The 22,277-nt window shown below is 39.5% G+C and overlaps 1 protein-coding gene across 1 annotated transcript in view; it reads right to left on the reverse strand.

Annotated features, from left to right (window-relative positions):
- Positions 1-22,277, reverse strand: part of IRAG2 (inositol 1,4,5-triphosphate receptor associated 2) — a 75,459-nt gene that overhangs the window by 50,316 nt on the left and 2,866 nt on the right. Inside the window, exons 3-14 of the mRNA XM_087814754.1 lie at positions 20,176-20,356; positions 17,463-17,542; positions 17,294-17,372; positions 15,804-15,962; positions 12,668-12,785; positions 10,493-10,543; positions 7,614-7,691; positions 5,494-5,550; positions 3,741-3,800; positions 3,572-3,636; positions 2,475-2,574; positions 602-724 (exon numbers count right to left, since the gene is read on the reverse strand). Coding sequence (XP_087670880.1) covers positions 602-724; positions 2,475-2,574; positions 3,572-3,636; positions 3,741-3,800; positions 5,494-5,550; positions 7,614-7,691; positions 10,493-10,543; positions 12,668-12,785; positions 15,804-15,962; positions 17,294-17,372; positions 17,463-17,542; positions 20,176-20,356 — 1,151 coding nt within the window. The remainder of the gene's footprint in view (positions 1-601; positions 725-2,474; positions 2,575-3,571; positions 3,637-3,740; positions 3,801-5,493; positions 5,551-7,613; positions 7,692-10,492; positions 10,544-12,667; positions 12,786-15,803; positions 15,963-17,293; positions 17,373-17,462; positions 17,543-20,175; positions 20,357-22,277) is intronic.

The raw sequence follows: 22,277 nt of genomic DNA on the forward strand, positions 1-22,277 counted from the left end.
CCAGTGACCTGCCTTTACCCCAGGACGTTGCCATGTGTAGATGCTAACTCTCATCAGGTTCTCTATCCATGCTGAATACGCACGGATAGAATTGCTTTCCAGAACAAAACCTACCCATTTCCACCCTCCTCTCAAATAGAAAGAAACAAGCATTTTTATGGGTGTGTTGTGTGTGTTTTTTCATTTATAAAACTAAATACTACACAGGCTAGGCACTGTGAAAGGGATAGGAAATACCAACCTGAAGAGTCTCTGACCATCTAGAGTTTCCAGTCAAGTATCAAAATGAAGAGAGGTACTAACCATTAGCTAGAAGGAAACTGTTCAGTAGACACCATGTCTTCAGCCCTTTGATACTAAAGATTAAATTGTAGGAAAACTATGCTCAAGCAATCCATGTTTAATGGTCAACCTGTTAGCCCTGACTGACTCAGGACTAGATCAACTTCAGGAATGTTTGAGAAATATCTTCTTTCGTAGTAGGATGAATTTTGGGCTTAACAACACACACATATGCTTGTGCTCAGCAAACAGGCGGTCGGTCAGCGATCTGCAGCCGTTCCTAGCCAGTGAAGCACCGCCATGGGCGTGTGCTGTACACCAGCTTCTGAAGAGTCGCTGTGAATCCCACTCCCTTCTGTCCGAGTTCCCTCAGTAAGAGCAGCGTTTCTATGTCCAGAGCTGACAAGCTGAGTAAACAGCACTGACACTCAGTCTCCGTGTTCTGAAACAATTTCCAAAATGTTCACGACTCTGCCACTCTGATAATGAACATTCATTATTTTCATTTTCTGATAATAATGCCCAGGGATCAATGTAACTGTCCCCGTTAAATAGTTCTTAATAGTCTTATGGAATCCTCCTATATCCCCCCAAAACTGTTTATTTTCTCTCTAGTATGGCTGCAACTTACCATTTATTTTTTCATAAGAAAATTCCATTTATCCCATAGGTAGCATGTACATGTAGTGATATGAACTGCTATGGCTCTAATTTTTTGAAAATAAGGGAAGGTGCCTGCCCGGGCATGGCTCAGCGGTTGAGCATCGGCCTGGGATCCAGATCTCATGGTTCGATTCCCGGTCAGGGCACATGCCCAGGTTGAGGGCTCGATCCCCAGTCAGGGGCATGCAGGAGGCAGCTGATCAATGACTCTCTCATCATTGATGTTTCTCTCTCTCTCTCCTTTCCTCTTTCTGAAATCAATAAAGATATATTAAAAAAAAAAAAGGAAAGAAGGGGAGGTAAAGAAATTCATAGAAAAAAATGTTGGGGGTGGGGTGCTCAATAAATCCTACTGAGAACAGACTGGTTTCTTCTGTCTCCCTTCCATTTACAGAAGACTGTCTCAAATAATGTTTCACAAAGCATATTTCTTATACTTCTCTCAAAGACTCTGTCTTTTGTCATATTTTATTTATTATTATTTTTTAAAATTTATTTTTATTATTGATTTTAAAGAGAGAGGGAGTGAGAGGGAGTGAGAGATAGAAACATCAATGATGAGAGAGAGTCATGGTCAGCTGCCTCTTGCACGGCCCCTGCTGGGGATCAGGCCTGCAACCCGGGCATGTGCCCTGACAGGGAACTGGACCGAGATCTCCTGGATCCTAGGTCAGTCCTCAACCCCTGAGTGGTGCTGGCTGGGCCCTTGTCATATTTTAGATATATGACAACAGTACATTTAACTTTCTTCTTGCTGTCTGTTGGAAAAAGGTCAGAGAGCTCTTATTTCCAGATTCCAATGAAAAAGCAAACTTCAGAGCCAGAACTTTAACAGCTGTTTAATCCCTGGTTAGAAGTATGGAACTTCACAGGCTGGCATTGACATCATCATCTCAGAGGACTGAGGATGAAAACACTCTGCCATAGCAGACTTGCCATCATTTCATTCAGTCTGGCAGTTTGGCTTGGTTTCAAAAACGCGGTAAAAAGATGAGTATTTGAAGCAATGTCAGGAAAGCACAGCCCTAGCAGAATGTCCAAGGCTGCCTGAGACGGCTTCAGATGCAGGCAGCATATATCACCCCTGCATCCTTGGCAGAAGAAATTCAAACAGCATTTGCCCCAAAGACTTTCTTCCTCTCCTTTCAAGGTCAGATCGCAGCTGTCAACAGGAGGACATTCCAACATATCCATTGCCCACAGACATGGAGAGACCATCAAAGTGGTGAAAAGAAAGCAATTTGCTAATAAAGTATTTCCTAACATAACAAGCACAACAATGGAAAGTATAAAAGAGTGGAAATATAGTATTGAGGGATCCCAACATTTCATCTCTAAGAAAGCTGTTGATCACTTTCTACCACTTTGTAAAGAATTGGGTCTACCTAAAAACTGAGATTTTTTAAAAAGTTTTTGCCTTTTAAAAATTAAGCAAAAACATAGTGCCTTTCAGCAAGCTATGGACCGTCACGTAATAGTAAGTTACACACGTGAATATTTTTAAAGCTTTCCATCTGACAGTTACCTACCTCTGAAGACCAAGCAAGAGTGAGCTCACAATGTAAAGACTTTTCTCCTTTAGAGATGATGTTCTTCTGTTCTCCACTAACATTCAACTGGATCCCATTCCTTGAAAAAAAAAACGAGAACAGTAATCCCATCTGGTTAGGTGTGCCTCCAACATTGTTTTTTTCTTTTTTTAAAAATAATATATTTTTATTGATTTTAGAAAAAGAGGAAGGCAAAGAGAGAGAGAGATGTGAGAGAGAAACATCAATCGGCTGCCCAGCCAGGGACTGAACCTGCAACCTGGGCAGGTGCCAATTGGGAATTGAATCAGTGAACTTTCGGTGCACAGGACGACGCTCAACCAACTGAGCCACTGGCCAGGGCCCCCGCATTATGTTTTGAGTCGCCAGAATAGGGGTTTGTTTATGGCAATCAGTAAGCCCTCATGTGTGCCAAGGATTGCATATGGTACCTAGAAATACAGAGACAAGGGAGAGCCTCTGTCCTCCAGGAGCTGCACAGACTAGTGATGCTAGGTGGTTGCAAACAAGTAGGCCACACTTTTTATTTTTTTAATGAATTGGAGCCAATAGTTAAAAATTAGATTTCTGGCTTTTCTTAAAAAAACAGAAGATGTGGTCATACCAGGTCTATATATTCTTGATGTTAACAATTTAAGCAGAGCAGCCCCCTCTGAGCTTACTGGGGTAATGCACTTTCTCATTGGCAACATTCATAATGTGAGTGTGTGCACTCACCCCTCTGGCTCTACTCTTGCTATCTGAGTGGCCCCTGTGGACTCCTGGACCAGCATATTACATGTACTATTCAGAAACAAATGATTACAACATAAGGTGAGGTGTGTTAGAAAAGAGGTAAGAACAGCATAGCATGCATGCACTCAGAAGGGTTACTTTAATCCCAAGGTAAGAGAAAAGCAAGGGAAGGCCATGAAAAACTTGTGAAGGAGTTCTGTTGGAGAAAAATAGAAAATATCACTTACAAAGGAACAGAAGAAAAGAATGTAGCACATTCGAGAACTGCAGATAGCTCAGTAGGCCAGTGAGGCAGGGTGGAGGCACGCGAGAGGGTTGATGAGGGGTTGCTGTGCACTTACATGATGAGTTCCTGTTCCAACTGCTGTAACTCATGAGCCAGTTTGGCTTTTTCTCCTCGTAAATTCTGGAATCACATATACCATTATGCTGTACGTGTTACTCCAGTGGGGAATTTAGATTTACATTTAACAGTCCCACCTTTCAAGCTCTGAGATTATTATGGTATACCTCTATAATGCTTCCATATTCTATGATGGTTGACTTAAGTTCTTCTATGCTTAAATCCTTCTGAAAAGTAGAAGAGAACATTAATAGCTAATAAATACACGAGTCCGCCCAATGATGTCTATTAGAATAACTATCAGTCTGAGCCACAGAAGAATTGTAAATGCCCAATGAGATGAGATCTTCTATCAAGCATATTGTTTGACAACAGAACCAGTCTGTGTTTGTGATTAAAACCACACAAAAGTGTGGGAGAGTGAGGCAGCTATATCTAACCGGCGACAGCGCGCTCTGAGTTTGCCCGGTCTAATGGAATCACACCCTGAAAGGTAATTCTTAAGTCCAAGTCAAAATTATACTTATTATCATTATACATTTAAGAAAAAAAATCACTCTCTAACTGCAAATGACTAATGAATTATTAAGGCATTCCATTTTATTCAGCTCACATGATATCTGTTAAAATCACAGTTTTACTGCAAGGCCAGAGGGTACAGGCAGTGTCTGACCTATAGTTTTATCTCATGACTATCATGGTGCCCGGAACAGGGGAAGTGCCCAGTCAATGCTGTCTGAGAGCTGGGCAGGAGTGCAAAGTGGTGGAGAGGTGGGAGCTACGGAGGAAGTGAGCCGCCATCGCCACCACCACGTCACTGTATGGAGACAGAACACCCACAAGGAAGAGGAGTTTTTACAATATTCAGTATCTGGGTCAATGTCTACAAGGCATCAATGACTTCTTTGATCACAACATGAAGAAAAAGGAAGATAAATACTGCTCTTTCTTTGCTGCGTTACCTTGAAATGTGGAAGTTTATTAACTTAGGGCTATATCTTTCTTATGTCTCTTAAAGCCACAATAACCAGAATTTCTGCTCCTTTGCTACCAGATAGGCTATGATCACAGGATACAAGGATATCTATCTATCTATCTATCTATCTATCTATCTATCTATCTATCTATCTATCTATCTATCATCTATCATCATCACCTATCTATCTATCTAATCAATCAGTCAAGCTAAGGAGAAAATAATTCAGGGATATATTTTTCTTCTTCCCTAAAATGAATGACTGCACATGCATTTGTGTTGTTATGAATTAAAACTGCATCATGATATCTAGCCATTGACTGATAAATTAGCATGCTAATACTGGTTACATAGGTTAACAAACACCACCAGAATTTAGAGAGGATATGATGAAACTTACACCAGATGGAGAAGTCAGTATTCTTCATTCAAAAGAATATTTTTTGTGAAGTTTATAAAGGAAGTCTAATATTCTTTTTAAAAATTCTATCATTAACATTTTATTATGCTTGCTTATTACATATATATCCATTAATCTGTCCTCTTATCCATCCAATATTAGTTCATCTCATTTTTGATGACTTTTAAAGAAAATCAGTAGCTTCATTTTGTGTGTGTGTGTTTTTTTAATTTATCTTTATTGTTGAAAGTATTACAGATGTCCCCAAAAGGGAGGGGGGTTGGGAAGATATTAACCAAAAAATTTATATGCATATATGCATAACCCCTGGACACAGACAATAGTGTGGTGAAGGCCTGGGGCAGGGGATGGGTGTAGGGTAGAAGGGGTCAATGGGGAAAAAATGGGGAAGTCTAATATTCTTGAAAGAATATTAGAATCAAATATTTTAATAGGGGTGAAGTTACACAAATGGCCATCTCCTTTATGATTTAGAGAAAGCTAGTCCATCTCACAAGACTTCATGGGAAGGGACAGGACCAACCTTCTGCAAACATGCATCTTTATTAAGCAAAGTGTTCTCATACATGTGTAACTGCATCTGAAAAGAAACAAAGTTAGCAAAGGCCACTGAGATATTGCTTTGGTAAAGGACAGTGCCACAAAATCATTCCAATAAGGAGACATGAGGAAACCGAGGCTCAGCACTAGCCAGAGACTTCCCAATGTCACACATAGTTAGTGACAGAACTTGAGTCTCCAGTTCCAGCACAGAATGTTCGCAGCAGCATTATTAATAATAGTAAAAATGTAGAAACTGCTCAATTGTCCATCAACTGATAAAAGGAAACACAGATGTGGTATATCCATACAATGGAATGTGACTCAGCAGTAAAAGAAAATGAAGTATTGATATACACTATCACATAGAGGAACCATGAAAATGTTATGCTCAGTGAAAGAAACCAGTCACAAGATAGCACATAATGTGTACGATTCCCCTTACATGAAATATCCTGATTAGGTAAATCTAGAGAGATAGAAAGTACATTAGTGGTTTCCTAGGTGTGGAGGGAAATGGGGAGTAAGTACTAAAGTGATTTCTTTTGGGATGACAACAATATTTTAAAATTGGTTTTGGAGGAATTCTAAGATGGCTGCAGAGTAGGTGGAAGCTACACTCATCTCTTCCAGGAGCCAAACCAAATTTCCAGCTAAATTATAGAGCAATAAACAACTGAAGGACAGCTGAACAGAAGTACTATAACCAAATATTATAACCAAGAAGTATTATAACCAAAGACTCACAGAAGAAGCCACAGAGAGACTGGTAAGAAGGGCAAAGACACAGAGAGGGCTGGCCCCTGCACCCACGTGTGGAATCTGAGAAGCCAGAGGGATATCTCAGCTGCAAAAGTCCTCCCTGAGGAGTGTGGGGTCTCAACCCATGCCGGAATTCCCAGCCCAGAGCACCAGAGCCAGGAAGAGGAGCCCACATAGCACGTGGCAGTGAAAATCAGCAGGGACTCTGTCTGCCTGGAAGAGGAAGAAGTATGCTAGAAACTAGGTGCTCTCTTGAAGGGCCAGCACACAGGATCTTGCTCTTGCACACTCACCTGGGGCTCCAGCAGAGGTAATGTGAGTCAGGACATATGGGAGTTATAAAGAGATCTGGGTGACATGGCTCTGAGGAGAGATCTGGAAAGTCAGCAACTTAGGTCCCTGTGGAGTTTCCTCAAAAAATTAAAAATGGAGCTGCCTTATGACCTAGTGATTCCACTACTGGGAATATATCCGAAGAAACAGGAAACATGAATTTGAAAGAATATATGCACCCTTAAGTTCATTGCAGCGTTATTAACAATAGCCAAGATTTGGAAGCAGCCCAAGTGCCCATCAATAGATGAGTGGATAAAAAATCCATGGTACATTCACACAGTGGAATACTACTTGGCCATAAAAAGGAGGAAATCTTACCTTTTGTGACAGCATGAATGGACCTGGAGAGTATGATGCTAAGTGAAATAAGCCAGTCAGAGAAATATAAGTATCACATGATTTCACTTATATGTGGAACCCAATTAACAAAATAAACTAAGAAACAAAATAGAAACAGACTCATAGAGAAAGAGAACAGGCTGACAGCTGTCAGAGGGGAGGGGGTTTGGGAGTGTGTGAAAAAGGTAAAGGGATTAAGCAAAAATCCCATAAACAGACACAGAGGGAAAGGGGAGTGAGGAGAGGGAGAAGAGGGGAAATAAATGGTGATAGAAACTTGACTTTGGGTGGTGAGCACATGATGCAGTGTGCAGACGATGTGTTATAGACATGTACACTTGAAGCCTTTATGGTTTTATTAACCAGTGTCACCCCAATAAACTCAATAAAAAATAAAATTGGTTTTGATGATAGTTGCATGTCTGTGGACATACTAAAAAAACCCTGACTTGTGCATTTTAAGTGGGTGAATTTAATGGCATGTGTAATACTTATCAGTAAAGCTTTTACATTAAAATATAGAAATTGCCCTTTATATAATTCAGACATCTTGAGGAGTACAAATTTTAAAATTTACAACAAAAGGTTATTGTATTAATGAGTCATAATAGAGTAATCTTAGCTTGATGGAAGAAAATATTTTACCAGTGTTTGGGAAGTGCTTACTTGGTACTCTGTCTCAGTTTTAGACAATTCCTCAATATTCTTTTCCAGTGCATATATATCCATAATGTTCTTTGTATTCTAATGCAAAAGAAGATAGTATTCTTAGACTTAGTAAAAAAAAAAAAAAATTAGAGAACATCACAGTCTTTTTCAGGAAGTAGCATTTTCATCATTATCATCATAATCCATTTTAAGCTAAGGGACAAAACTTTAGATTTTGTCCCAAAATAACATGAGCCTTTTAACATGAACATCTAGGAAGTCCCTTGCAATTTTCCATTCCACCACAGCTGTGCACTCCCTCGTCGTACCATTCACGCTTGTCATCACCAGGAACTGTGGCCCTTTCCTTATATTAACTGCAAGCATCTCACTCTTCAACCACTACTTCTTGTCTTTCCAGGTACTTCTTTGAGCACCAACAAACCTTCAGTCCCCACTGGAGCCTGCAATCCACTGATGCCACCACCTTCTCATTATTCTTTCACTTTTCTCGTGAGCTCAGTCCCCTGTTTACTCAGCTTACAATTTTCTGTGGTCAATCATCATAACTACCCTCTTTCATATCCCCTCAAATCCCTTGCCTCTCCCCTACTTCTTAGTATTGGCTTAATTTTAACTTGTCATTCACTGTGCCAGCACCCTTTCAGATGAAACATCGTCAAAGAAAAGCACAAATGAACCAACAGCTCACATGTTAGATTTATAACCTTTAACCTCAATGTTTCCTGGTGATCATATCATATAATCCTATTCCATTCACCTAGCCATTGGCCTAAATCAGGGATTTGTAAACTACACTAAACCTCCCTCCCCCAACCACACAGGACAGCTCTAGCTAACCCCTTGGTTTTGTAAATAAAGTTTTATTATAACACAGCTGTGTCCATTTGTTTTCATATTATTTCTGGTTGCCTTAACACTACAATAGCAAAAATGAGTGGTTGCGGCAAATGCTTTATAGCCAAGCAACGCTAAAAATAATAACTATCAGGTCCTTTACAAAAACTTCGGCAACCCCTCCCTGATGTTATCCCATCTCTCCCCTTGAATTTCCAATACTTCTTCAACATCCTCACCCTCAGTTGATAACTTTGCTTTGTATTTCACTGAGACATTAGAAACAATCAAAAGAGAACTTCCATATTATCGGAATATACAATCAATACCTTCGGATATATTACAAAGCATTTGCACATCTGCACACTTCTCTCCACCGCTTCTATTAATTGCTTCAGTCTAAGCCTCCATGGGCTTTTGCCTGGATTATTACAAGGGCCTCCTAATTGGCCTCCCAGCTTCCATCCCACTCAGTGTGAACAGTCAGAGTCCATACAATGCACATAAGACACTGTGGGTCTAGCTCCCTGCAGCTCTCTGCCAAACCTCTTTCTACTTATTCCCTCCACTCCCACCACTCTGGCCTTGCTGTTCCTCAAAAACAGCAGGCAGGCTACAGCCTGAGGTCTTTGAGCTTGCCATTGCCTCTGCCCGGAATGCTCTTCTACAGATAAACCTCCTTTGCAGTTTTTAACCGAATGATTAATTTCACAGCGCTACTTTTATCCTAACCACCCTAGTCTAGATTGCACTCCCCCACAAGTCTGTTTTCACTTTTCTTTTCTCCATAGCACTAGGCACCATCTAACATGCTAGCTCCACACGGGCTCTTTTGCTTAAGTTGGTCTCCTCAGCATCTAGAATAGTGCCTAGCACATAGAGGTCTCCCAAGGACTATGTGCTGAATGAATGAATGAATGAATGAATGAATGAATGAATGAATGAATGGCTAGCCAAACCACGGTGCTGTTGCCCTTCACAATGCATCAGATTTTTGCCTCCTAAAGGAATCTTAGCCAGCAGTAACATTTCCACGCCTTTCCTAATGTAAATCAATAATGACAATGCTGTGTTGTGATGAAGGCTTCTAAATCTCCTTCTTCCCATCTTAATTCTAAACGGGTTTGGTACAATTCTTTGTTGCTAGTCAATCATCTTACATTGGGAGCTTAACTGTAAAGCACTAGTTTCTGTAGCTATAACAAGTCTGAATCTAATGTAGGGTTTCTTTCCAATCTTTAATTGTTCCTTTCTAACCCACTATGAAATTTTTAAATGCCCACTTGGTCCATATTTTGGATAACTCTCCAGATTGTTCATCACAGCTTAATAAATACCTCTAATAAATGTATATAAAGTGCAAATTTTAAAATGCATGTAACACTTGACTTTCAAAAGGTACCTTCACAGAATTTCTCCCCCAAATAGTGACTCACTAGTAGCTTTGTTACCTGTTCTTTTCATGCTTTAATTCTGTTGCTTAAAAATCTATATTGCATAGAATTATTCCTTTTTTAGAGATTTTTACTAATATTTCCTAATATATATGAGGTACATTATAATTAAACAAATGGGTTCACATGCATTGTCGTAATCTCTAAAATAACTGAGGGAACAGGTATTATTAACTAAAAAAAAAGATACATGGCTTTTCCATGGTCAGACTTTCAGTGAATTTAAGATCTGGGTCTTAGACTCAAGACTTTTGCCACCTACTCCAGTGGAAAAATAACAGAAAAATACTAATGTCTATATTTCCTTCTTGCTTCATATAGTTTTTACATGGATTAATTTCACTTCATCTGAAGTCTGAATTTTTAAAATCCCATTTCTTCCATGAATATATACAAAGGTAATAACATCTCTCTGGATGTGAAAATCCTGTCCACTCTGCCTCATTTGTCATTTGACAAAGGAACCTGGTTTTTGACCCTCAGGAGTCAGAACACTCAAGCGATTTATACTGAACCCAGGTCAGGACTCATGACTGTATGACCCCATATGTTTATCTGTGCCCATGTCTGATGATTTCAACGTACCTCCTCTTGGAGAGTCCGAATCTTAAGAATCAGAGCCCGGTTTTCTGTCTCCTGATTCATTAAAAGAAAAGTAGATAAAAAATAGTTGAGAGGTTTATGAGAATACCACATATTTGCCACCAAGACTATCGACATTCTTTCCCTGTATTAACTGTAAACATGGCATTGACATGTCACAAACGAGCCTCGCCTGAAAACATTTCCAGTATGGGGTTAAGCCTTTGGCTTCCAGTTTCTGGGGATTCGTGAGAAGTCACCCTTTTCCTTGACTCCATATGACAGTAGAGAGGGAAGGCTCAAAGCAGAAAAGGAACAGCCAGGCTTCTTTCCCTGCTACTTACCACCATCCACTCACGACAGGGAGCGGTAACTCACCCATTTACACAGCACTTTGAAATCATACAGACATCTAGCTTTCTGCTTGGAGCTGTTGATATTCCCAGATTCAACATTACCAGAACAGATAATTATCAAAAACTATTTTATAATTAAGAACCCCAAATTCAGAACCATCAGAAGAAAAATAATATTCCAGGAAAAAAATATATGTCAAAATGTTAACAATAAATTTTGTGGATATGGTAGGATAAGAATTTTGTAGGAACTTTTTTGTTAATATGCATTTCTTTACTTTTAAAGAGTAAATAGGAATTGCCTCTATCATATAAAAGTAAAAGGGAAAACATGTCAGGCTAGGATGTCATTGGTACAAGAATGAAGGAACACCCCCCTCACACACATAATCGGAATCAGAAGACCCAAGTTCAGTTCTAGCTTTCTCATCTATTAGACAACTGACTTTGAATAATCAAAAAAAAAATCTCTGGACTTTACCTATAATTATATTAAATTTTTAATGAAAAATAGCTACATACTTCTATTTCTACCTCACAGAATTTCTGATGATGACCAGTGAAATGAAATATTCAAAATTCTTTTAAAATTTAAAACACTATAAAACGCAAAGGATTAGAATTGTATGTCTAGGATTCCTTACTTTTATTTTATTGATTGATTGATTTCAGAGAGAGGACGGGACGGGGGAGAGAGATAGAAACATCAATGATGAGAGAGAGACCGAAACCCGGGCAAGTGCCCTGACCAGGAACTGAACCTTGATCTCTTGGATCATAGGTTGATGCTCAACCTCTGAGCCAGGCCGGCCTGGCTAGGACTTCTTACTTTTAATAATAGCTAGCATTATCCAGCCCTCGGGGGAAAGAGGGCATTGGCTGCTCTACAGGTATTAATTCATATGACCTTCCCAGCCCTGGGGTCTGAGGACAATGCAGCTTAGAGAGGTTATGTGGTTTGCCAAAGTTACACAGCCCCAGGAGTCAGGACGTGACTGATGGCTGGCTGACTTTCAAGAGTGGGCTCTTGGTCATTTCTCTACGTTGCCTCCATGTATAAGCTCCTCACTGACCCCAAATTGAGTCTTTCCTGTAGTGCATTCAGAGACTTGCAGAGTCACCTGACACCCAATGAGTCTAGTCCCCACCTATTACTATTGAAGTAAGAGCTAAGCTAAGCTGTGTTGGGTGTGGGAGGTCACAAGTGACTGACACAGGTCTGGAGCCCAACTCTCCTGATGACTTACAGACCTAAAAATAAATCAGTCTGAGTGACTTTCAGCTGACCCCCACCATCATTAGCAATTCTAGAACACTGCTGAAATAACTCAGGATTTTGAACATTATAACTAAAGCTCTAGATAACAGTTTAACATTCTCAATAAAATGATTATGTACTTCTGTCAGCGAGTTAAAGCTTAGCCTAACTAGCAATTTGCTCTGAAAAGTACAAGCCTGTACTTATTTGACTTAAGGACTGATTTATGGAGCTTCTTAGTAACCTGGAAGTATTGAGAAAAGGTTGAAAGTCTGACAGAAATTTTTTTTAGAAAATTCAAATGGCTTTTAGTATCAGGTATTTATGAATTCACCTACCAGCTTCAGGAGGAACTCCAGAGATCGTCTAGATCCTACAAACCATTGTGAATATGACTGAGAAATTTGTAAAGAATTTGAATCTTGGTTGAAGAGAAAAACACAGGTTTTTATCCTACCTACCTTAACTTTTCTAAGGTGTTACCATTTTCATTTATCTGCCTATTGACTGACCTTTGCCTCCAAATGAACCCTCCTGGGGTTTCAAGGTACTTGGATGACTTACTAATTGTTTGTTCTGGGCTACAATTGTGGTCTTCTGCTCTTCTGAAGCATTCATACTAGTTTTCAGTTCCTCTAGTTCTTCTTGTAATAGATTTGCTCTCATAATAGCCTGGTGGGCACTGTGGATGTGGGGGTGGGGGGAAAAGGCAATGAGCAAAACCTCAAATGTAACTGTCAAACAGACTAAGAAAAGCCAAGGACTATTTTTAGACCCAAGTTGAAAACCACTGAAAATGTAAACCAGATGCCAACAATAGTAAAAATATACCCACTATCTTTCACAGTCCTTGGAAAAGGAAGGGATTTGGGGGGAGTTTGGAGGGGGAAAAAAGATAGAAGGAAAAAAACATATTCCTGAAGACAAAGATTTGGAGACTCCCTCTGAAATCTTCATTGGCTGAATCTCACAGCTCTTTCCTTCTACTAATAAGATGTAATATTAGTTAATGCAATTCCACACATATTTATTAAATAATAGCATGTTCCAGGTGCTGTACCCTGCACGGGGCTGTATGAGGATGCCCTTGTAGAGGTTAATATTAGTGAAGGAGATGACAACTAAACAGATAGTTTCTATATATTTTATTTTAAAAGCTTATTATAGCATTGTTTACAGTAACAAAGCACTGGAAACAACCTAAATTTCCAACAAAAAAAATATTAAATGTATTATGGTAATCCATATCATGGAATTACCTATTTGTATTACCACTGTTTTCTGAGCAGGGCCTCAAAGAAGGTACAATTTTTGCCTTATTAAAGGGTTACATTGGTCATTCAACAAATATTTACTGAGCTCCAACTCTGTGCCAGGCATTAGGCTGGATGCTAGAAGAAGAAAAAAGTAAACCCAAGCATGAGAGCTCTACTCTCCTGGAGTTTATGGTCTAGTAGGATAAACCAACAATCATAAGTACAATTCAGTGTTAAGAACCAAGGGTGAAGTGAACCCAAGTTCTGCAGACACTGTGTAAAAGGCAGACAGTTCAGATGAGAAAGAAGGAGAGAGAACAGAAGCTCGTTGAGGGGCTGCAAGCAGCTAGATATTGTTGGAGCCCAGAGTGGAAAATGGGAAGTAGAAATAAGGTAACAAAAGCCCCATCATGAAAGGGTTTGCAAACTAGATGGAGGACTTTAGATTTTTATCCTGAGTACGACAGGGCTCCACGAAGTGTTTAAAGCAGAGGCGTGATGTAGTCAGGCTGGCCTTTAGGAAGAGCATCCTGTAGGTGTGGCTCAAGTTTTGGAAAAGGCAGGGAACCTAATCAGGAGGTTGCTGTCATGACCCAGGTGAAAGGTAATGTTGACTTGAACAACGTGGCAGATATAGGAATGAAAAGAAGTCTATTTGAGAGATATAAAGTAAGTCAATGGAACAGGACTGGCTATTTGATTTAGAAGTGAAGGCTGGGGAAGAAAAAGGAGACAATGATGTCTGGCTTGCAGGCAACTGAAGGGATGGAAGAGCTATTCTGCGGAGGATATTCTACTAAGCACGGGTAGCCAGGATGGGTAAGATAAAGTTCCTCCCATTAATGAGGGACAGTTAATATAGAAGGCAAATTATATTAGGACAACTGCACAATATCAAAAATAGGCTGTGAGCTCCAAAAGGAAACAGGCTCTTTCTGAAGGATTAGGGGAAGGAGAAAAGAAAAAGACAAAAGGCTTAATTTTGTACACATTGGCATTCTGGCTGCTGGTCTAGAGTCTCTAGCCTTTCTGTTCTTCTGTGAGTAACCCAATTCCCTTGTAACACATTTCTTTACTGCTTCAGTAAACCAGAGTCAGCTTCTGGGGCTTGCAACCCAAAGCCCTGATTGGCACATTCATCTAAGGAATAGTTTTGCTTTGTTTTGTTTTCTTAAGAAACTTTGAATTCTTAAATTTCAAATAAATAATAAATAAGCCCACTGTGGAATGAAGAGAGCTTGAGGTAAGCCTTTTTTTTACACATTGGTTTGGAGGCTGGACTGGCTGGTCAAAAAATTATGAGTCCATGTCAGAATGCTTTACCATCTTTTCGAGTTAACTTAAAAGTTTTCTGTTCAGAATATTAGCAGCTACATCTAAAACACATCTTTGTGTGAAATTGTTGCTTTTTTTCTGATGCTCAAGCATCTCCCTGCAACCACTTTACCAGTGTTGGACACTTTATCTGGTCTGTCTCTCAGGTCCTTTAGTCCTTTCTATCTTAAGCTAAGGTCAGGAACTTTCTTACCATCCTTCTAGGGTATAGGCACCCTGAAGGCATATTTTAAATTTGACTCATCAGTAAATCTCCTTTAATACTTTGCATGGGACTCAGCATTACAGTAAGGGCTCAACCAAACCACAGCTGCTTTAGATAGGTCCACACCTGGCCCCTAGGTATAATGGTCTTACACAGAGAACACTACCTTGAATGACACAGGGAACATCGCTGATGGAAAAGAACTGGCAAACATTGCTCATGGGAATATAAAATGATACAGCTGCTTTGGAGAACAGTTTGGCAGCTCCTCAAAATGCTAAGTATAGGTTCCTACCCAGCAATCTCACTCCTAGGTATAAGCCCAAAAGAACCAAAAACATGTCCACATAAAAACCAGTACACAGATGTTCATAGCAGCAATATTCATAAGAGCCGAAAGTGGAAATAACCCAGAAGTCCATCCTCTGAAGAATGAATAAACAAAATGGCATGCTATATCCACACAACGGATGGTTCTGCAGCCACAGAAAGGAGTGAAGCAGCGATACATGCTAAACATGGATGAACCTTGAAGACATCACACTAAGTGAAAGAAGCCAGACACAGGCGCATATTGTATTATTCCATTTATAGGAAATGACTGCAATAGCCAAATCCATAGAGACAGAAAAAAGATTAGTGGTTGCAGGGTACGGAGGGGAAGGGGATGTGGGAAGTGTCTGCTAATTCATATGGGGCTTCTTTTTGGAGGGATAAAAATGTTGTGGAATTAGATCACGATGATAGTTGCGTGACTACGTGAATATACCAAAAATACTGAACTGTGAACTGTGAACTTTAAAAGGGTAAATTTTATGCTATGTAAATTATATCTCAGTAAAAAAACAAAGCAAAACTGACCCCCCCCCCCCCCCGCAGCACACTGTACCCCACAGCGGCTCACCTTTTTATCTGAAGGCGCAATTCAGCACAGTCCTCTGATAAGCGGCTGTTATCTTCTTCCAAGGTTTCCAAGGCCAGCTTCAACTTACTGTTCTCCTCCTCTAGCTTCTGCTTGTTGACATGCAGGTCTGCTACGTAGGCAATCAAATCAGACACCTCTCTGCAGACGAAATAAGGAATGAGAATAAATAACCTTCAACATGTTTAATCCCTTCCAATCAAAATAAGGCATATGGCTAAGCCCAAATAGGCTTAAATATTCCTGTGAGATTTTCTACTTTACCCTCACAAATGGAGCTTAGACAATAAACATTTATTCAAGCATTTGTTATAATAGTATGAAAGGTTGGTCCGAAGTTGCCAGGTATTCATCTGCCAGTTGTCAAGTCAGCTAGCACAGCTTTTCTTTCTTTCCGCTTCACTCACAGTGTTTGTCTCCATCTACCTGAAGAGGTCCTATTTCTGCCTGGGTTATGGGAGATCCCAAAATAGACACATTAGTCTCAGTCAAGGGATCTCGGCAGGTTTTAATAGGCCTTTAACTAGAAAACAGTTCCGAGAGTCTTACATTTGCAGCCTGTACCTCTCCATTTAGTGTTCGTGTTCCCTGATATTTTCTACAGCTTGTTAATGTTTGTGAGTGTCACTCTTGCCACCAACATTAGATCATGAACCCTGTGAAAGTCTGGATTGCATGTCTCATGGAGTCCTAGGCCTCCTCCTCTTCTTTGCCATTTTATCCGAGTTCTTAGCACAGGTTTAATACTTGGTTTTTAAACCACCTTTTTGCATGAGTAAATCTGAAGTGACAAAGATAAACTAAGGGAGAGACAGAATCACCTCTCCCTAATATCTAAAACACACACAATTTAGTCAAAAAACAGCTTTTCTCTTTAAAAGCATTGACTAAAGAAGTGCTTTAAAAATAATCTCCCAAAGAGCATAAGGTCAATGTCATAACTCTACTTCAAACGGAACTTGTTTTCCATGGAAAACACATGACGTCAATAGAGGAGAAGGGTTCCATGAGTGCGAAAATGTTAATTATGCAATACTAGTCTTACATAATTTGTGTCCCTAGTGAAACTAGTTCTAATGCAATTCAGACAGAATAGTTAAAAGTTAAAGGTAAATGATGTTAGACCTAGGTGGTGTGGCTCAATTGGTTAAGCATTGTCTCATGCACTAAAAGGTGGCTGGCTCCATTCCTGGTCAGGGCACATGCCCAGGTTGCAGGTTCGATCACCTGGTACGGGAGGCAACCGATTGATGTTTCTCTCTCACATCTATGTTTCTCTCTCTCTCTCTCTCCCCCCTTCCTGTCTCTAAAATAAATAAAAACTTTTTTTTAAAAAAAAGTAAACGATGTTAGCTCTCCTACTAAAAAAGGGCTAAGTGACTTCATCATAAGTAAAATACATAAGTATTTATTATAAAATAAATAATAAAACATGGTGCCCTTGAGAAAGCATTACAACTAAGAATGCTTACAAGACTCCTCTAGACACGTCTCCGCCCAAAGCCTCGAAGCTCCCTGATGCAGACTCTGTTACATCTGTAGTCGTCTTAACTGAAACACATACAAGAGTGTTGCATGAAAGATCCACTTCTCCAAGGCACAAGAAAGTGGCAGAACCGTCACAAGGAAACCCGCACATACTTGCTCGCCCGGATTTCATGCTGTCCTGTTCAAGAGCAGAATTGTCAATGCTGCGGCCTGATCCACTATTCACTCCTTCCCTGTGGCCAAAAAACAAAACCAATGAGCTGGGATTCTTTGCCTGACCAAAGCTTAGCTAATTTTTCAGATGCACTCTGTGCTTTCCTATTTGAGTGTTTGTTTCTGGATTTTAAAACCATCTATTCATTCAGCAACTATTTGGGGCCCAACACTGTGCTTAGGTAAGGTAATAGAAAAGAAACATAATACATTAATTCCTTCCACCTTCCATAACCTTGTTTTCTTTTAAAGAATTTCTCTTTAAAAGCATCTGACATGAAAAAGAAAATGTGCATGCATAAATACGTAGGTGATTATGAATAGCAGTTATGGTAGAAGGCCTCATGGATTCGGAAGTTAAAATAGTTTGGAGTAATAAGTGAACACTTGTGGAGGTAGCAAGGCCATGAGCCTTAAAAAATTGAGAAGGAAAAGGCATAAACAACTAATATTTTGAGGCACATCGATGGTGTTATCCTTTCTGTTTCTCATGGAAAACCAAGTTGAATCTAGACTAATTGTACTTTGAGCATTTTACTCTTGAAATTTGGGGAAGTGCACAAACTCTAGCTCTAAGCCTCCAAACAAAGGAAAATTTCTATTGTTTTCCTAAGAGTATCTATATTATGATTTAACTTTTGTTACTTAATCTTTCTAAATTCCAAATCCTTTCACTATCTCTCTGGAGCAGCCACAAAATTCTCTAAATTTGTACTTACATCTCATTGTGTTTCCACGTGAAATGTCTGTCAAAAGGTGGCTAAGCAGAAGTCATACAGCATTCTTACTATTCCTAACTACATACCCATCACCATTCCTGAGTTTTTGTTTTTATAATTTGTATTTATACCTGTTTTTTCTTTTCCTATCGTATGTTATAAAAACTAGAGCCCGGCTGGGCATGGCTCAGCGGTTGAACATCGACCTAGGATCCAGGAGATTGAGGCTCGATTCCCGGTCAGGGCACATGCCCGGGTTGTGGGCTCGATCCCCAGTCAGGGGCGTGCAGGAGGCAGCTGATCAATGACTCTCTCATCATTAATGTTTCTCTCTCTCTCTCTCCCCCTCTCCCCTTCCTCTCTCTGGAATCAAAGTTATATTTAAAAAACAAAAAACAAAAAAACCACAAAAAACACTAGAGACTTTCTTTTGCTCTCATGCCATTTTATAAGTGGATTATTGATATTTTTATTATATAACCAAATTTAAATATTTTAGAAAAATGAGAAAATTCATGAGAAAAGTTAAAACCATCATGCAAAAGGTAATAATTTTGGAATACTTTTTCAATGATTTCCTATGCATATTTATTACAAATGTGGGCTTATACTACATATATGAATTAATGGCCTGTTATTTGAAATACATATATATGAATATTTCTCTTGTCAAATATTTGTCTAATTATAATTTTGAGTCACTATTTAGGATTCTAGTGTATGGAAGTATTACAATTTATTTGTCCAACCCTCTATCTTTAAATATTTAGGTTGCTTATTTTTATCGCCATCATAAACAGCATTCTACACACATATTAGAGTACGTGATTGGTTATTTTCCTTAAAGTTACATTACTAGCTTGAACACATCACATGTTTTTAAGGACTTAGTACACATTTATAAATTGCTCATGAAAGCCACTGCACTACTACCAACAATGTATGAGAGTGGACTTTATTTTCCACCTGCCCTGACAACACGGGATGGAGTGATTCTTTTAATTCTTTGCCAAACTAATGGGCAAAAATGGTATGTTGTCTTTATTTGCATTTCTTTGATTACTAGTAATATTCCATATTTTTATATATTTACCTTGCTTTCCCGATTAACTCACGTACTTTAAACACCGTTTCATTCATCTTTTCTTAAGTCATCTATACATCCTAACCCTGTGTGATGTACAGCAAGTTCTGCCACTCTTTGGGCTTGAGGTTTTCTTTAAGCAAATCCCTGCTACCTATCTGCTAATAGCTAGAGCTCGGTGGCTGAGTAAAAGCCACAGGAATTGACTTCCTGTGAAAGAGGGTGACTCTTCTCCAGTATCCATCAGGGGCACCCGAGATCTGGTGCCATTTATTTTTATAATTTTTTCTATCCCACTGTATGTCTCCTTTTCCCTTTTGCTTCCCTATAGTTGAGGCTTCTAAATTACACTCGCTGCCTAAACACCCCCACTGACCTCAAAAGGGCGTTCACTTTGAGTTTAAGTGCATCTGGAGATCTGTTGGTCAGTACCAATGATCTGCTTGACTCCTATGCCAGCTCAGTTCTTTTGGAGACCATAATACGTGCTGCCCCCTAATCACATAAATGAATGTTATCAGGATTAGTGTAATTAACATAATAGGTTCTCAAAGTGTGCCCTTCGTCAGCATCACCTGGAAACACTTTAAAATGCAAATTATCAGGCTTCATCCCAGACATACAGAATCATGACAGAGATGTGGGATGTGGGGGATAGGGGATGGGGGATGGGGTGGGGGGTGGAGGGGGCATTGGCCAGCAATCAGGTATAATTTGTTCAGGTGACTACAATGCCTGCTAAAGTGTGAGAAGCACCAGATTACAATATTTCCATCAACAAAGAAAACAGTGATTAGCATTAATTGTAATCAGTTGTTGAAACAACCCAACAATGCTTCCTGCTGATTACCATTTGTTCTTACAGCAAGTCATCCATTCTTTCATGATGACATGGAAAGTTTCCAGGTCCACATGCAGGTCTCTCTTTTCAGGATCAAGCATCCTCCATAATTCCTCAAAGCCACCGTCTTCATAATCTTGACTAGTTGTTTGTCTTAGGTAATCTATTATTTTGGCAATTCTTACTGAGCCTTAGAAAGAAAAAAGGCAAATTAGTTTTGAAAGATGAGTTAAGAGTATTTCTTGTGAGGCGCTTCTCTGATTCCTTGGGTCCTGGGAACATGCCATCTAACCTTGCAATCCTGCTGAGGTGGCATGATAGGCTGAGCGCTGGCCTTGGGCTGGAGTCTAATGGAGCTGGTCAAATCTTGGCTGGAATGTACCAGCTGAGTGGATTTGGGAAAATTACTTAAGTCTCTTTGAGCCTCAGTATCCTTATCTATAAGATGCCACTTTAGTTTTGTCTCTCATTCTTTCCTTATAAAGCACTCAATGAAGAAAGTTTTCCCTCTGCTGAGATGAAATTTCAGTCTTAAGTACTCTGATTTTTTTGGGGGGGAGACAGGGGAATCAGGGTAGAGAGGTCATTTTTAGATACAGTTAGTCCTACTGACACATTCAGAAATGAAAATCATCCAGGCTAAGTTACTAATTGACACACCAATCTTCTTTAAGCATAAGACATCTTTTTTACTTATAACTAAGGCCTGCCCTGAGCTATCTGCCTTGGGGGAGGAGGTGTGGGGGAGCCAGGTCATCACCTGTGCTTCTGACCAAGTAGACAGATTGGAGGTTCTAACAACCCCCTCCTTGGGTTCAATTAACTAATTTGCTAGAGTGGCTCACATAGCTCAGGGAAACATTTTACTTACTAGAACACCAGTTTTTATAAAAGGATATAATTAAGGACCAGCCAGATGGAAAAGATGCATAGGGTTAGTTATGGGGAAAGGGCACATAACTTTTGCACTCTCCCTGGGTCTCCACTCTCCAAATCTCCACGTTTGTTCACCAATCTGGAAGCTCTCCGAGACCTCTCCTTTTAAGTTTCTACAGAGGCTTCATTAAAGAGGCATGATTGATTAAATCATTGGCCATTGGTGACTGAATTCAATCTCCACTCCATCTCCCCTCCCCCAGAGGCCTGGGGGTGAGGCTGAAAGTTCCAACCCTCTAATCATGGGTTTGATTCCTCAGGCAACCAGCCCCCATCTTTAGGTGGGGTCAAAAAGTCACTTCATTAACATAACAAAAGACAGCTTTATTGCTCTCATAATTTAGGAAATTCCAATGGTTTTAGGAGCTCTGTTCCAGAAATGAGACAAAGAACAAATATATATATTTTTATTATAAATCACAATATCACAGATGCTAAAACTAGGGAGGGAAAGTTTGATGAGGAATAGGGTATTTATGTAACTCAAAGTATCTTCCCATAAGTTACATTAATTACAAAGGAAAAATAGTAACTTTACAATGGGAAAACAGCAGACACCACACTAATCAAGTAATCAAAGTTAAAAAATCCTCATATATTATACTGAGAAGAACGTATCACTCTGTAGTATTTGCAAAAATGTATAACCTGGATAATCAAGAGGAAATACTAGACCTTTTACAAAGCAACTGGCCCATACTCTTCAAAAATTTCAAAGTCATAAGAGACAAGGAATCTGAGGGACTGTTCCAGATGTAAGGAGACTAAAGAGATGCGACAACTAAATACAAGAAGTGATTCTGAATTGGATCCTGGACCAGGAAACAAAAAGGTTATAAAATACACTATTGGGACAATTGACAAAATTTGAATATAGGATTTTGAATTAGATTATCCTATTGTATCACCATTAAATATCCTGATTTTCATCATTGGTCTGTGATCATGCAAGCAAATGTCCTTGTTTAATACAAAATACACACTAATATAGTTAGGGGTAAAAATAAGCCACAGCTTACTCTCAAGTGATCAGAAACATAATCAAGTTTTTATCCTGCCTCTTCTTTGAGATTCAGGACAGCCAAATAGTCGATGAAGCAGGGGAGTTTCTCTTATAGCCTATTCCAGCTGATAAATTAGGAAGGAATAATAGACTATCACCATTTGCAACACCC

The sequence above is a fragment of the Miniopterus natalensis genome, chromosome 2 (genome assembly GCF_054644295.1).
Source record: "Miniopterus natalensis isolate mMinNat1 chromosome 2, mMinNat1.hap1, whole genome shotgun sequence".
Lineage (NCBI taxonomy): Eukaryota > Metazoa > Chordata > Mammalia > Chiroptera > Miniopteridae > Miniopterus > Miniopterus natalensis.